Raw genomic sequence first — 17,778 nt, 5'->3', positions numbered from 1 at the left:
ACGCGATAGGGAAAATTTTTGCTAAACTTTTATTAGTGTCAATAACAGATTGGGCAAATTTAAATAATATTATACCTAAGGAACAGACAGGATTTCGAAAAGAGCATGGAACTTTAGATAATTTAACATTGCTACAGGTAATTATGGATAAATATGCTCGTGTCCGTGGTGGTGGCGTATACGTAGCATTTATAGATTTCTCCGCAGCGTTCGACAGGGTGGACCGTCCGACGTTGTGGAGAAAGTTGTTGGCATTGGGTATGCCGGGACACCTATTGGACTTAGTTAAGTCTCTACACTTGAACACATGGTGTAAGGTGTTACAAGGCGGTGAAAGGGGTCTTTCTCAATCTATCCCCTCCCGGAACGGATTAAAACAAGGGTGTATATTGGCACCCATATTGTTTTCCCTGTATATGGCCGACTTACCAACCACTGTTGCAGCTTGTGAGGGATTAGCCCCGAAAATTGGAGGGACAGCTATATCAATTCTAATGTATGCGGACGACATACTTGTTTTAGATCTGACCCCGAAAGGTCTTGCTAATCGTCTTTTTGCATTGAATCAATTTGCTGATGCACATTATATGAAAATTAATAGCTCTAAAAGTAAAATCATGTGCATCTTTGGAAAGAAGAATTGCAGATCTAGTAGTTACAATTGGACAATTAGCGGAGAAAAACTTGAGGTAGTTAAATCCTACATGTTTCTAGGCAAAATAATATCTGCTAATCTTAGTGAGAAGCCTCACATCGAACATAGTTCTCGAAAAGCAATGGCCCATGGTAGGGGATTATGTTCTTTGTATAAAGCGACAGGGAAGAGGCACTTCTCTTTATGCTTGGACGTATTCCGAGCGAAAATTCCTGCAACCCTTCTTTATGGAATGGAATTAGTGGATCTGAAACAATGGGGTTTCATGCAAACTATGGAAGGAAATATACTAAGGAAAATCTCCTCACTTAATTCAGCCTGCTCTACATCTTCATGCAGGCTGGAATTCGGACTCCGAAGTTGTTGGGCCCAGGGGTTGGCAGCCCTCGTAAGATGGGTAGCCTGCTTGGCTAGAGGTAAACCGGGCACCTTACGAGAAATCTTAAAAAAGGAATTATTGGGCAACTTTAATGAGTTCTCGCAGCTGGTAAAGAATTTTAGAAAAGCGGTTTCGCTGCTTGAACTGGATGAAAGCACGTTATTCTTGCTTTCTCCATTAGAGTTAAAGTTGAAGTTAAAAAGTTTGTCCTTGGAACTTTGCTACAAGTTGGATATACTTGCCCAACAGAAGTATAAAGAAAGGGAAGCCCTGGTTGTTACCTATACACCAAAAGTAGCCCAACAATATTTAATTTGGAATATTCCTCATGGTGTCCGTAGATTATGGTTCCTTTTACGTCATAATTTGCTTCCACTTAATATACTCTTAGCAAAATGGTATGGAGTTTCTCCTCTATGCAATTTATGTAATAATGCTGTTCAAGATCTTAACCATGTATTGTTTATTTGTCCGGTATTGCGCCTTATGCGCCAAAAATGGATAAAACCAATTTGTTTACAATTGGGAATTGTGAATGTAAAACTGTTCTTCCATGCACTTTATTGCCCCCCAAACGAAATGTTCTGTTCTAGAATTTTTAAATATTTTAAAGAATTTTTAGATATATATTAATGTGCTTCCGGGAGATGCTGATGATTGCATTACTGGCAGATAATTAGTGGTTATTCCTGTTGTCGTATGTAGCTTTTATGTATTATTGCTATGTTAATACGTATGTATTTTTTTATGTGGCCCTCAACGAGAGCCAAATCATAATAAACTTAACTTTGAACTAACTAACTTGAACTTTACCAGTAACAGTGCATAACATTGAACATCCACACAGTTCAGGGCAGTCATTCTTGGAGGAAGTAGACTGTAGACCGAATATTGTCTATGAATAGGTGTTAGTTGGGTGAAGTGTGGTCTTGGGATTGAATGCAGAATGCCAAGATGATTTTGAAGAGCAGGTATGGCTGGTCAGATAGAGATGTCAAAATGGAAAAGATCTGGAACAGCTACAAGAGTTGGTCTCTGCTGAACAACATGATTGTAGGCTTACCATACATGTCAAAAGTGTGTGTTTCCACAATGTCCTTGCAGTTTAAGGTGTAGTAAACAAAATGAGAGACGGTGGTACTCGTGAGCAAGAAAGACGTTTGAGGAGCAGCTTTCTTCTAAATTGATACATGATTTTGTTTAGGTAATCTTCCATCAAAGCCTTCACTTTCTACCGGGCCACACTTTACTCCCTCAGTGAAGAGTTCTTCATCTGTAATGCTGTCAGAAGGTATGGCACGCTTCATAACTAAGTCTTGTTATCACTATTGTCTGTAAATTCATTCTTACTTGTTTTTATTTGTTGCCAATGATGTAATTTTGTATTTTCTAGATTATGATTTTCATTAACCTTTTGCAATAAATTCTAACAGGGGCCTTGTTATCTAGATATGCATTCCCTTAGACTCCCTTTGTCATGCATGGCTATGTACAATCTTAAAAGGCTGACGTACTATCCCAGTAAGACAGAGTAAGTTGTCTAAAGTCTGTATCTGATTGAAAATATCCATACTATAAAATAAATAATAAGCTGGCACATAGATAACCTTGCCAAACATACTCCTTTTACTAGTAGCCTACAATACATTACAAAATGTAAAGGCTTCTGTCAGAAGAGCTTGGTAGCTGTGTGGTACAATATATTACAGGGTTTTCTTTTCATTGAACAGGAATTTTTCAGGGTGACTTGGACTCTATGCTGCCCCAGCACATGACTGAAACGGATGAACTAAAACCCCAGCTGCAGGAACTTCTTTCTCATTTTAAGATTGCTTATGAAGTGGAGGATCTCAGGAACACTGCCAGTGAGATGGAGCTCTACACAATGGTAAGTTCAAAGGGAACGCATGGATTGCCATGTCTCCATGTCTCAGTGGATCTGGGAAAACAGGGGCACAATGTTCAAGTCCCTGGCCCTTTGGTGCAAGTGTGCTATATACATGCCAATGTATTTGAAAGGGTCAGTGTCCCGTCTAAGTTCAGTTTGCAGGTGGAGGTCTTCATGACATCCAGAAAGTGCCACATTCTGTAGTTTGGTCAAATTGAACATGAGACCTGACACCTTGTCGTAAATTTAAAGCATCTGCATCAGCCTAGGAATAGAGGACTCTGGTTCACTGGCGTAAAAAGCAGGATATCACCAGCATATAAGGATATCCTGTCTTCCCTCATCATCGCCCATCTAAAGCCTTAAACATGAACTCGATTCTTGACCCACCCAGCAGTAGTTCAACTGTGAGGACAAAAAGAAGGGGCAACATGGGAAAACCTCTCTGTGTTCTGTTCACTGAGATAGGGAGAGGAAAGGTCACAGATCACCGGACCCTTATCCAGGGTGTGTTGTACAGCACCTGGATGTATCTTCAAAATAGGGGGGGGGCAATATTTGTCTTTTTCAACAATCAATCATACAAAGCCATCAAACTGAATAAACGTCCTTCTCAAAGTCGGTTAAGCTCAGGTCCTGCATTCTCCAGTATTATCTGAACATTCTAAGGCATCTTGGAAGCATCTAACACAGTGGCACATGTTACAACGAGGCATAAAGCCATTCTGGTCTTAGTGAACCAGAGTACGGTTCACTGCCACAAGTCTATAAGCTAATATCTTAGCAAGTATTTTTGTTTCAAAGTTAATTAGGGAAATAAGTTGGTACGTAACACATTCACACGGGGTTTCCAGGCTTACTGTAAGTTTTGCACCTAACAAGTCATACTGGAGGTTTACATATTCATATGGCTCCTCACACCTGTCAAGTAGTGTTGGTGTGACAAGGTAAACCTATTTTGTTAAGACCCTTGGCAGGAAATCATAGGGGCAAGGGGTCTTTTAAGTTAGAAGTGAGTTTAATACCTCAAGGATCTCCTCTTCACTTAAAAGTGCCTCAAGTTGGAGATGGCAGCATGGGAATAACTAGTTGTTCGACAATTGGGTTGTCAAATTCGGCTGGTGGGGGGTGACAAGGATGTGTATAGGGATAGATAAAAAAATGCATGAAGTGTTAGGCTCTAATCCTTCCTATTACTGATGTTTGATACTAATCAGAGTTCCAAGTCTCTATTGGCCAGCTAATAGAGGAGCTTACCCGCTTTGAACCCATTTTCATTCATCCTATATTACATTGCTGTCTGGGCTAGAGCTGCTTTATGCAAAAGATACCAATGTCTGAGCATTATTGTTTTTCAAGTTGTCTTAGTGATGCCTTCTTTGGGGATTCTGTCAATTCTTATTCCTTTTTTTAAGCTTCATTCTGGTATGAGTTAATCCGCCCATGAAGAACCTTTTTTAGTGCTTCGGGGACTCTCCTGTGTCTATTTTGTACTTAAAATAGTCTACTACCTGCTGTCTTAGATAATTCTTTGTATTTCTATTAATGGAGAAGTTTGCAAAGGGTGTGCTTTAGAACCTACTCTATTTTCTTTATAAATTGAATTAGCAGACATGAATACAGCACCAGAGGTTTCATATATCCCTTTTGTATACAAACAGAGATCTTTTCATAAACCTAGTCTGTAATTAGTGCACTTTGTGAATATTTGGTTTACATCATCCAAAAGATGATCCAAAGAAAGCTCTGCCAAATCGAATACCTCTGTCTTTAAAGAGCTAACACATGCAAAAACGTGCATGCACAAATTTAGTTTCCATTTGTTAAATTAAAGCCAGGCCTATGACAATTCTTGTTCTGGGAGGATACCACTAGGATTTGTAACATCTTAATCTGCACAAAGAAATGGACCTGATTTCCAAGATGTTGAAGATGGTCCAGGGGAATAAGAGGAAAGTGGGCTATCAACATTTGCATCCTCCCTGCTTCGGCACAACAAAAAACAAAAGCAAATGCAAACAACTGAAGGATTCTCTCTCATAGGGAATTACCCACTGTACGTGAGCTCTTCTCCTCCATATGATGTTTCACAGCCCTTCAGTTGGTCACTTTTGCTTTTGATTATCTTAACCTCTTTATTTAAAACTTCTAGAAAATGTTAGTATGATAGCCATACGTTGAGGTGTGGCCTCCATGACACAACAGGATATTCAAAAAAATGTAAGGTATTTTGATAATATTTCTTCTCTTTTCCTGCAGGTTGCCTCTAAATTTCGAAGTGTCTTCCTGAAACAGCAGACAATGAGAACATTTCCTGTATATGATACTGGGGCAGCAGTTTCAGACAAGTGGGGCTTCAGTGGTAACACCATGGCCTTGAAAAAGAAAGCCAACTGGATCCCTTTTGTGAAGGTACGTAGTGTGAGATTGGTTGGTGGATTTAACATTTGCCCTTTTAGGGGAACTTGCAATCTCTGCAACAGCAGTTGGAAATCTGCAGGATGTAGGACTCTCTGCCACCTAGTGTTGCCACTGGTTAATTGTAGTCAAGTCAGTGTTTCCAGAGGAAATGCCTTTTTTTGTTTCGCTAATGACTTTGGCGCTATTTGACTAATCTCCACAAAACTTTCCAAAAGGTTTTCCCTTGGTTGCCTAGTTTGTGCATGGAAAGTTTCAGGGTGGTCGGTCAAGTGGGGGCACAGAATAAAAGGGGACCCAAAACACAAAATCCCAATGCATTTTCCATAGACTTTTTTAAGAAGCACTACCGTAAAAACTGAATTACACCAAATTTTGCAGGAAGCTAGATCTGGGTACAGAAAGCGTGCATTTGGTGTAATCCCTTCTGTAGTTTGGGAGATATTTAGCTCCAATAATAATTGTAAATCCGGCATGTTGGGTTCAAGCGACTCTTGCGAGAGTCTCTAAAACCCGATAAAAAAAATAGAGCATTCTGATTGGTCCAGTGAGCTTTTTTCCCTTTGGCTAATTCCCTCCCGTTGGATTCAGACTCCTGCGGGAGCAAGCGCTGTAATTGGCTAGCCGCAACATGAGAAAAAAGTTGCTGGTAGCCGTTACAGGACTCGGACACTTAGGACCTGATTCAGAACTCTGCAAATGGGTTACTCCATCACAACGGTGACAAATATCTTTTCTGCCAAAATCTAAATGCCATAGTCCACCGAGTTCTAAATCAGGTCCTTACTCTCCTGTCCTGCAATTATTTAACAAAAATATATATAATGGGGGCAGGGTAGGGAAACCCTGCCTTCCTTGTCCAAGTGGGAGGGTGGCAGCCGGACCCCCTCCTACAGCCAAAAATGAAAGAATCAGGTGTTTTTAATGTGAACTTGCAGGATTAATGTGGGATCAGAGCAAAAAAAATAAGAAAATAGCAGTCCGCCATTTTTGTATAAATATATGGGGAGTGGGCATAAGTAGGGGCCCTCTACTTGAGCCCATTTTGGGCCCTGGGGACCCCATCCCTTTGGGCAAGGTATCTTAATAATGGGGAAGGAGTTCATGGGCCCTCTCCCCAAGTCTTATTAAGCTTCAAGAACTCCACCCCCTGGGCCAAATTTTTTTAAAAGTGGAGGGTGCATACAGCCCCCCTTCCTGGGCCTAAAAATGCCCGGGGGACCCCACCCCTTGAGGCCAAATTCTTAATTAGGGTGGAGCACGCAGGCCTGAGCCTCTAAAGGCCCCAGAGACCCCATTGCCCTGGGGCCGGCTCAGTTACTGTGTCCCGGAGAGCCCACCACCAAGGCACAGTCGTTTCCCTGCCCTGGCTGGTGCATATGTTAGCTCCCGCCTCGCAGGAGCATTTTTAAATCTCCAGCGAGGCGGGACCAGACATGCCTTACCTGCCTACAGCAGCACGGGCAGGGAAGACCGTGTTGCTCCCACCCAGTGGGAGATTTAAGCATGCTCCCTCCAGGTGAGCAGGGAAACAAACATTGCTCCCACCCGGAAGGAGCAAGCACAAACAGCTGTTTCCTCTGGTCAGGAACAATGTCTGAGCCCACATTATGCAGGTAGGCAGCTGGGGCCACAGGGGTTTGGGCTCCCCCAGCTTCTCCCCACTACCCCTAATGTTTGGTTTGTAGGTCTCGTGGGTAGGCACCCAGACACCCATCTCTGGCCGGGGATAAAGTACCCGGGGCTGAAGAAGGTTTCTGGAGGGGGGCCACACACCTCCTCTCCATTTTAATAGCATTTGGTCCTTGGGGATGGGGTCTCCAGGGTCTAATAATGCTCAGGGACTGCACAGCCCATTTTTTCTTTTTAATAGCATTTGGCCCCAGAGGAAGCGGACCCAGGGGCCTAATAAGGCTTGGGAGTGGGGATGTGCCCCTCAACCCCTTTTTAATTGCATTTGACCCTGGAGGCTGGGATTCCTGGGGCCAGTTAAAGCTTGTGGAGGTGCGTTGCATGCCCTCCTTCCCTTTTTAGGACATTTCGCCCCAGGGGATGGGGTCGCCAGAGCCAAATAAGGATCTAGGAGGGGGTGTACAACCCCCCCCCTCCCTATTATTAGTGGTTGAAACTGGGGGATGGAATCTCTGGGTGTAGGAAAGTGACCCTTTTTGACATGGTCATCTCCACTTTTTGCCTGGTAATTGATACACTTTTGACAGAAGTTATGTTATATGTAATTTATAAAGCGTGCAGCTACTCCCCTGGAGTGTCCCGGCGCTGAAGCAAAAGACCACATAACAGCTAACAGAGAGAAACACCCCAAAGCAGATGGCTGGCCGGAACCTACAGTTTGAAAAGCCAGGTCTTTAATTTCCTCCTAAAGGTGAGGAGGTCCTATACCTGTCTAAGAGAAAGAGGTAGAGTGTTCTATAAGCGAGAGGCTACAGCTTGAAAGGATCTTCCCCCGATCTGGGACAGCAAGACCTTAGGCGTAGAAGTCAGAAGCTGAACAGATGACCTCAAGGTGCGTTGAGGTGTATAGTGTTGTAATCTTTCCCTGAAGGTAGGGGGCCCAATCTTGTGAAATGCTTTGAAGACCAAAAGCAATGCCTTAAAATGGATTCGCTTCCGAACCATAAGCCAGTGTAAGGAAGATAGCAGATGTGTTGTGTGTGTCCTAAGTCCTGCCAAAAAAAATGGCTTTGGCCGCTGAGTTTGGAACCATCTGCAGACTGCTAAGCAGGTACACCGGAAGTCCCAAGTACATGGAGTTTACGTAGTCCAGTCTCGAGACCACCAGAGCCTGAACAACCATCTTTCTGTGAGAGACTGGGAGCAGGGGGAGAAAGTTTAGCAGCATTCTCAGAACCCCAAAACTGTTTCCAGCCACGGATTGAATCTGTGCCTTCATCGAGAGGGTAGCATCCAATTTGACCCCTAGATTTTTTACCGTGGTAACTGGTGCTGAGGGGGGGAGACGTATCTTGCAGTCACCAGTTGTGCCATGCTTCACAAGGGCTAGAGCCAAATAAGATAATCTCTGACTGCACTGTGTTTTTGCTATCCAGGACCCAGAGTCAGATCTCTTTCTCTAAAACTGCAAAATTGCTCCTTCAATTAGCAATACCTTTAGCACACCCTGTAACTCCCTCATAAATGGTACCCCTGGTACCTATGGCAGGGAGGCTACAGTATGTATTGTACAATTTAGAAAAAGCACAATGCGGCTGACCAAGGTTCAGCACCTCTGTTTCAAAGTGTATAGATTAGTGCATTGTCTGTGCAAAAACATCCAGAGTTCGCCGCACTTTTGCTCCAGTGAGAGCCAGATACAACAATTCATAGGGAGAAGGATGGTGCACCAGAATGAAGTCAATGAGCTTCCAATATATTCCAAAAGTATATCCTTTATTATTTTTTCATTTTAAAATGGAGAGATCAGCCAACGCGTTTCGTTCCGATTGGAACTTCGTCAGGGCTTAATTCATAAGCAAGATGTGAAAGTACCACAGGCTTTCAAGCAGATACAAATAGGAAATGAAATTCACCCTGGTCCTCCGTATTCATCAGGAGGTTGAATTACCAAATATAATTATTTCAAAATCCGAAAGCCAAAGTCACGGCCAACAATCCTCCTTAATCGCCTCCGTAATTACCAGGAGGCTAAATCACAACAACAAAAGTCAAACAGGATAGCCTTGGAGCCGGCTATCTAAGCGGGGGTTGGCAGCAGGGCTTGCTGCCAACCACATTTCGCATAGCCAAAGGCCGTGCATGTCTGGGGTTGGCTTCCCGTTGAGGAGCGCGTGGGCTAACTCTTTGCTGCTTAGGGGGGGTAAGTGTTTACAAAATGTTTATGCGCCTAATGGGTCATAGGAGTGTAGAGGTATTGAGCACTAAATAAATGTTTGTGTGCAGGACTAACACTGTGTGTAGGTGACAGTTGATGACTCATTCAGCAATATTTATATCGTACCTTAGTGTGATCTCCTATTCTTTATGACACTAGTCTGTATTATGGTGCAGAGTTCACAGAATTCCTGTCCTTTAGGAATATTTTGTGGCAGTTAAAAAAGGTTTATGATTGTAACTGCTTTTTTTAAGGAAGAAAATGTACATTTAGACTAAAAACAGTGTCCCTTCAGTGAAGCTCATGTAGAAGTCAAGGCCAAAAGGCCAATATTTATCAAAATATTCTTCTTTTTAGAAACTAATTTGATTTATATTTTAACCAGGAGCCGATTTAAGTGGTATTCTCTCTTGGTTTATATGTATCTGCCAAGAATACTTCTGGATGAGATACAATTTCCATTAGGTTTACTCACTCTCTATACCCGCATTGCGTCTTTCATATATATACCACAAGCAATGGCAAAGCCAATACATATCACTTTTTGGTTTTACCAGTGCTGGTCTACTGCCCTTGCTGTTGCATTTCACCTAATCCATTTAGCATACTAGAGGCTTGGAACTCAAAAGTGCTTTCAAGGCATTGGGATTCATTGATTCCATGAACTGTAACAAAATGGAGGGTCGACTAAATAAGATGGCAGCCCATATGTCATTCCTTCTAAACATGGTTTTGTGTGCGAGTATTATGTGATGCACTGTTCTTGATATTCGCAATACACATACATTCACACAACATATGATTTTTTATGTTAAATGCATGCACAAAAACATAGCTTTGCTTCTTCATTCTCACAAATGTGTTTACATTTTGCCTCACAGGTTAAACCTAAACGAGATCCCTGGCAACAGAAACTGATGACTAAACTGAAGCAGTACAAAAAAGTAGACGAATTATTACGGATCAAATCAGAGGCTGTCAAGGTGAAACAAAAACGTTTTTAATTGAAATGTTTTAATTGCACTTAAATGTGTTAAATCAGCAAAAGAGTTAATTTTCACCAATCCTCCCCAAAACAAAGCTGGATAGTACGCAGGCTCCCAAAAAGTGCTGTGTATCAGATAATTGTGATACACTAAGACACTTTTGTGGCATTGAGCGGTTTTGTGGATTTTTTTTTTAAACTTTATTTATACCATTTTGCAAGATATACATAGGTACACTCTAACGTGTTCCATCATGTGCAACAACCTGGGCAGAAATATCAGCAGGTACATCAAAAACATAATACATCTTACAGCCATTATCTGCATTTCATAAGTTCAGAGAGTGTCATCCAGCAAGGGTAAGTTCTATGCAAGGATACGTAATACGTTCTTAATATAGGCAGAATACTGATCAGAGGTGACAGTGCACTACAACATATAGCATTACATCAGACGTGTGGAACCCTCCCCCGTCTACTAGAACAGTACCATACTCACCATGCTTTCGCACATAACATTCCCATAAATATCGCAACAGAAGTGTATAATACCGGACTACAATATTGTGGTTGTGCCATCCCCAGCTCTGTCCTCCAAGGCCCCCTCAGACGATTTCGCAGTAGTTAGGAGGTATGTTTGTAGTGGCCCCCATATGTCCCCAGGCCTACACGCCAGAGGTTGCATTTCAGCATAAAAAGCATTTTGTTCTTGACAATAAAGGACATCATTTAGCCAGTCCTTAAACTTTGGGGCTCTTCCTCTTCCCCAACCGCATGCCAAACAACGTTTCGCCAGTAGTAGAGTAACATCGAGAAACTTCCTGCACTGTTTGGGCAGCTGCATGGTGTATCCCAAAAGCATAATTAGTGGGTCCCTGTCCAGCGTAATCCTCAACATAGCCTGAAGGGCTGTGTGCACCTGAGTCCAATATTCTCATATACCAGGACATTCCCATGCCAAATGTATAAATCCAGCTCCTCCTGCCCGGCATCTGTCACACCTATCGTTATTCGACAAGTGAAATCTGTATGTTTTTAGCCGGCGTGTAATAGAGCCTCTGCAAGAACCTATAGTGAATAATCTTGAGCCTGCAACTAGCTGATATATTTGCTGTAATACCACAACAATAACTCCATTGTGCGTCAGTGACTTCCTTACCTATATCCTCACTCCAATTTGTGCGAGCTGCACCCTCTATCCCCTGGTGCTGTGTCCTGATACTACAATAAATACTAGAAACCAGATTCCACCCGTCCGCTGACCCCAGCATGCCATGCAATGGCATCAGGTTCTTCGGTTCCCTGGGATAGTCCGGTAACACCTCCCGCAGGCCCTGCCTCAATCGCACATTAAAAAAAATCTCCAATGGCGTGGGTCGTATATCTAAAAAAAAAAAAGGTCCATGGACCGAAATTGCCCCTCTAGGAATAAATCGCCCCAAGAAGCTATCTTAAGGCGCTGACACAATGTTTGGAATCCTTTTTCCTGTAACAGCACCAATTTGGGATGATAAGTCACCGGCAGTCGTGCCGAGTATAATAATATAAGTTGTAGTCGTTTCGCAACACGTCTCCAAGCATCGATCATGCATGACACTGTTGTGGGCGGCATCTCTAGGGCCCCAACAGGACCTTGTATAAGGCCCTTCAAGGCTAGGGGGTGTGCCACCCAATCCTCCACCTCTATCTGCGGCATGCATGGTGTCGGTGCCATCCAATGGTAGGCATAATGAGCCTGCGCACTCATGTAATATACTTCAAAATCGGGATATCAAATCCTCCTTTATCGTAGGGCTGTGCTAGCACTGACCATTTAAGCCGTAGTTGTTTACCCCCCAGAACAAGCGAATCAATTCCGTCCTCAATGTTGTAAAGAAGTAAGCGCCCGGGTAGTAAGGAATGTTCAGGGATAGATATAAGAAGCGTGGCAATAACACCATCTTAATGAGTGAGGCTCTACCCGCCATGGACAAGGGTAGGGAAATCCAGCGTGTAACATTGGAGGACAATTTAGTAATAGCACAACCATAATTAAGTCTGAGCCTCGCCTCCCTGTCTCTAGATATTTGGATCCCCAAATAGCGGAGATCCGAATGACACCATTGCAGGGGGTAATCCAAAGGGAACTCCGCCACTGCAGTTGTGAGTGGGAAGAATTGCGACTTACCCCAGTTAATTTGTGCGCCCGACAGTCTGCCAAACACCAGAAATTCCAGCAACAGGGGATTTAGATTTTGTTGAGGATCTGTAACATAGAGCGTCAAATCATCCGCGTAGAGCGATATCCCAATTTGACGCTGAAAGCACTTAAACTGCTATACCTATGAAGTTGTCGTATCCGACACGCTAGTGGCTCTATCGCAATAGCAAAAAGGAGGGGGGAGAGCGGGCACCCCTGCCTGGTACCCCGTGTGATAGAGAGTGGGGCGGAAAGACGACCATTTATAAGAACTCGGCCAGTAGGTCGGGTATAGAGTGGCTGTATCCAGGAAATAAATCATTTAGGAAACCCCATTCTCTGCAGAATTGCAAATAAGTAGTTCCATTCGACCGAATCAAATGCTTTTATAGCATCTAAAAATACCGCGGCAACTGGGAATTCAGAGGCAACAGTCTGAATTAAGGAAAAAAGCGTGCGCAAATTGTGAGTAGTGGATCTACCAGGAACAAATCCGGCCTGATCCGGAAGTATAATCCTCGTCATCAGGAGAGACAGGTGAATAGCTAAAACTTTAGCTAAACTTTTTGCGTCACAGTTGATAAGTGACTGTGGGCGGTAAGAGTCGCATACCGTGGCATCTTTCCCTAGTTTTAAGAGAGAAGTAATTACCACTTCACACATCGAACAAGGGAGCATCCCCACCTTCAACGATTCCTCAAACAACTCCTGCAGCACCAGGGCCATGATGTCTATGTAGCATTTATAGAATTCTGCAGGCAGCCCATCTAATCCTGGCACCTTACTATTTTTAAGCGACATTATCGCCTCCCTAATCTCATCTAATTCTAGTGGTGTACAGTTGCTCATAATGCATCGTAAACATTTCCAAAATTCCCTCATTGTCCTGACATGACCCACCTTCCGGCCTATTCATTTCCAAAATATTAGGACTAAATCGTGGGTTTCTAGTAATTTTCGCTAATGCCTTCCCCGGCCTTTCCCCCTCGCAATACCTTCGCGCCACCCTGTGCCGCCCCCGAAATTTAGTCTCCCTCGCAGCCTCCTCCTCATACTCCGACAGCTTAACCTTGAAATCTTTGTGCACTTTCCCATCCCCTCCCTGCACCATAAGTGCCTCCAACTGCTTTAGTTCTAATTCTAGGGTTTGGATCGTTCTCTGTATGTTGTGCAAGATCCCGAAGCTTTTGGAAATGCAGTACCCTCGAACCGTACCTTTAAATGCCTCCCACACTACCTCAACACTGTTCACTGAATCCCTGTTGCGGGGAAAAAAAGCTGCAATCTCCTCTCCCAGTTCCATCTTGAACACCTCATCCAACAAGGCTGTGGGTTGCAGTCGCCATGTCGGCTTTGGTCTAACGTATCCGGGCATCCGCACCTGTAGCAGAACGGGGCAATGATCAGAATACGTTCTGGCCAGGTGCACGACCTTTGTGATATCTGTACTAAACCCTCGAGATATTAGACAATAGTCAAGGCGGGCCCATGTGCCAGTGTATGATGTGAAGTGTGTCCCTTCTCTTTTCAGAGGGTGAACGAAACGCCAGCTATCAAGCAAACCTCCCTCTTCCATAATACCCTGCAGGACTTCTCTAGATCGCCTGTTGTATTTTGCGTGTCCTTTGCTCTATCCTGCCCAGGCACCATAGCAACATTAAAATACCCCCACATATAACGTGCATTGACCCAACATTTACTACCCGCCCCCACAATGCCGTGAAAAATTCCGGTGTATTGACATTAGGGGCATAGCAGTTCACAATGGTGATAGTGTCAGATGCCAATCTGCCCCACACAATGACATACCTCCCCGATGTATCTATTACTTCCCCTAACACCGTGAATTGTATGGATTTCTTTATCAATATGGCCGTGCCCCTAGCATAGGAGGAGAAAGAGGAAAAAAGCCGTACCTTCGCCCATCTGCTCGCATAACTGTTATGTGAATGTGGATGCAAATGCATCTCCTGCAACAGTGCTATATGCACCTGATGACGATCTAGGTACGCCAAAATATTTCTGCCTTTCCTTGCATCGTTCAGCCCCCTTATGTTCCAAGACAATATCGTTAAGGACACGTCACTCCCATTCCCGCCCATTTTTGGTCAAAATCATCACAACATATTCCTGCAACATAATCAAATACATTCCTGCCCTTCAGAATTAGTGTGTAAACCTGCAACTTGCAGTGTACCATTTTTGTATCCCTCAGCATGCATTGAACTTCCCCACCCCCCTACCCACTGAAGCATCCCAATCATGCCAGCCAAATCCGCCCCTCCCCACTCCCCCCCAAACATTCCCAAACCGTGAATCAAAAGGGGTACTCCCATTGGGGTAATCTCACCAGGTGACACACCTTAACCTTGCTTCTAGTCTGGGGTTCGTCAGCTCTTATTAATCCCCAGGACCAGCAAGGGTGTCCGGTTAAAGTCACTAATCATACTACGTCCTCTCCACACCAACACTCGTGGGTCTTATATCAGTAACATGTAATATCAACCCAATGCATCAATTATTATTATACATAACAGTATGCTGTGGTTCGGAAACACCCTCGTGCATCTCTCATCATCTGTCCAATATTCCACGCCTCCGTAGATTGCGCCACAGCAGCACAGCATATGTTCATTCGACCTCCGATAGTGGCGCCTCTTCCAGCTCGTCCTGGTCTGCAGAGGTAGTCTTTCGCCGTTTCATCGTCTTCAAGAATTTCTCCACCGATTGTGGTGTCGTGTGTATGGTTTGTTTCCCCTGGTGGGTGATTCGTAGTCGCCCAGGGTAAAGTAAAGTATAGTCCACCTGTTCCTGTCGCAGCTTCTGCTTCACTCCATTAAACTTTCTCCTCTCCTCCTGCACCCATACCGTGAAGTCGGGGAATATGGTGAAGGGCCCTCCGTCATAGTTAAGTTGTTTATTTTCTCTCGTCACCCTTAGGACCACATCCCGGTCACGATAATTTAGAAGACGTGCGATGATTGGACGAGGAAGTGAACCAGGAGGTGGTCGTGTGCCAAGCGACCTATGCGCCCTCTCCACTATAAATTGGGCAGGGAGCGCTCCCACTTCAGTGACCACCATCAGCATTTTTTTTACATATTGCTCCAGCCGCCCCGTATTGGTACTCTCGGGTACTCCCAAAATGCGAACGTTATTGCGGCGGCTACGATCTTTAATGTCCTCATTCTTGGCATCAATGATTCGCATGAGCTTGTCCATTTGGGTCACCGTTGTTTTCAATTGGTCTGTGACATCCTCTGAATCTGATATCCGCTGCTCTGCTTCTTTGAGCCGTGTTTCATGATTGTCCAGCTTGCGCGCGATGTTATCCATGCGGGTCGTAAGTGTATCCACCTTCTCCGCAATCGTCGCAAAGCCTTGCCTCATTTCAGTGAGTATAGTGTGCATGTCACTGCCAGATCCGGGGTTCCCACCAGTCGTCGCCTCCTACACATCACTCCCATCTTCTGTTGGTGCCTTTTTAGGGTTTCTTTTTGCTTCAAAGGTGAGGCGCAGCTGGCGGGAGTCTAGTCGGCCCATGATGCACCTCCCAACCCAGGCTAGTCCATTGTCCAGATGTTTCACAGTATGGAGTCTTAATTATGTAGTGCAGCAGGCTCTCGCAACCTTATTTGTGTATAGCACTCCAATCACCAATAGCAAGTCGCCCAGCTGCCACAGCAAATATATGGCAGTTCTACAACTTTACTTGCATTCCTGTTGGATGTAGCACTCACAGTTATCCCAGTTTACACATGTGCTCTCTCTTTACCGTGTCCAGGAGTTGTATCATCCCCAGAGCTCCGTCAGAGTCTGGCCATATCATGCATCGTGGAGCCCCACACCAGCAGGCAGCAGACTTGTAAGGCCTCGTTAACATGGGCCCGCGTTGGAAGCCAGCAAGTCCTGCCCATCCCAATATGCCACCAGGAATCAATCCGCAACCTAGGACAATGCACACTGACCTCCTCGACCACGCGCTCTGTACCACTAGACCGGGGCGCAGCCACCGCGGCTCAGACACTATCAACCTTGTAGTCCACGCTGCATATATCGTGCCCTGCTGCCAAATCAAGCCTTCACCTTGGCCGCTTCTATAGATAGCCTCTTATCAATGCCTCAGCCTCTCAAAGAGCCGTCACCGAATTCCCACTTCCAGTTGTGAATATAGCGCCCAGCAGTTCGTAGCAATTAGCACCTACTTCTGCCCCTTCCAGGTCCCAAATGAGTCGCAGCCTCCACACATAATCACGCGGCCTGGGCGCCGCTTTGGAGCCGCGCTGCTTGCGTATCGGCCGCCTACCGCCTCAATGTCGCCTCTTTCTCACTGACGCTTTGCCAACATGCTGCTGCCCGCCGAAGGACCCTCTCACATTGCAGGATTTGAGGCGATGTCTCCGCAGTCCTGTCTCCAGCTCTCCGCCCGCAAAATTGTGTACTGTCCCCTCGTATCACCTAGTCCTCAGCACAACCACAGGAGTCTCCGAAATGACCGCCGCCAGTACACCGCAATGTCCGTCCACATCAGTATGCTCAATACTCTCCACAGCACTGGTGATCTTGAGGCAGCGGCCCCGCGACACAGCTGATGGGAGCCAGGGGATCTTCACTGCTGTGCCATCTCTGCACCACAGCCGCTGCCACGTGAGTGAATCGCCGCACACCTCCGTGCGGCCCTCCCACCACGTGGGGACCGCGGCTCTCACGTACCTGCTATTCCCAGCTCCGCACTCCACACAGGCTCCGACGTCGCGTCGCGGTCAGACTGCCAGCCTTCACAGAGACTGCCATAGCCGCAATATAGTCAGAACGCTTCCTCCGCAGGAACCACCATCATCCAAGCCTTCACTGGCTATGTGCGGTGGCGCTGTAGAGGAACGTAGTTTAAGGATAAATGTAGAATTAACAACCAGACAGCGGGAGCCTCATAGATTCACGGCCATTCAGCTGGTGCGCCACCTAGCGCCCCCGCGGTTTTGTGGATGTTGATGAGCAAGGCCACATTGTGTTTATACATTATCACTCATGAGCTACAGGTTGTAGACTAACATGAAACCAAATCTCATCTGGTCACTTTGAGCATTGGATCTTAAATTCAAATTGATCTAATTTGCTTTTCTAAATTCACCAGAAATGCTAAATTCACCATAAAACGTTTCTAGGTGTTAAAAATACTCCCCCTCCCCCCCCCCACCCCCACCAGCGTGCGAGCATCCCATGGGCCCTCCCGTCATTCACTTTCCTTTCAATTAGATACACCAAGACTTTTGTGGTATTTGACCAGCCGCAGTTTATTCAGATGTACAAAAACTAGTACATATTTTATCATGCTTACATGAATCATTAACATGTTCAGCTTGTTGCTTTTAACACATTTTTTAGGCAAAGCATACAGCTCATCACTGGTCCACATTGTGATCT

The 17,778-nt window shown here is 44.9% G+C and overlaps 1 protein-coding gene across 1 annotated transcript in view; it reads left to right on the top strand.

The window, feature by feature from the left end:
* The window catches only part of LOC147707857 (uncharacterized), a 910,329-nt gene that overhangs the window by 194,664 nt on the left and 697,887 nt on the right, over positions 1-17,778 (top strand). Inside the window, exons 8-10 of the mRNA XM_086925682.1 lie at positions 2,765-2,922; positions 5,182-5,334; positions 10,072-10,173. Coding sequence (XP_086781808.1) covers positions 2,765-2,922; positions 5,182-5,334; positions 10,072-10,173 — 413 coding nt within the window. The remainder of the gene's footprint in view (positions 1-2,764; positions 2,923-5,181; positions 5,335-10,071; positions 10,174-17,778) is intronic.

Source organism: Lissotriton vulgaris, chromosome 6, assembly GCF_964263255.1.
Source record: "Lissotriton vulgaris chromosome 6, aLisVul1.2, whole genome shotgun sequence".
Lineage (NCBI taxonomy): Eukaryota > Metazoa > Chordata > Amphibia > Caudata > Salamandridae > Lissotriton > Lissotriton vulgaris.
This window is presented reverse-complemented; position numbering and strand designations above follow the sequence as displayed.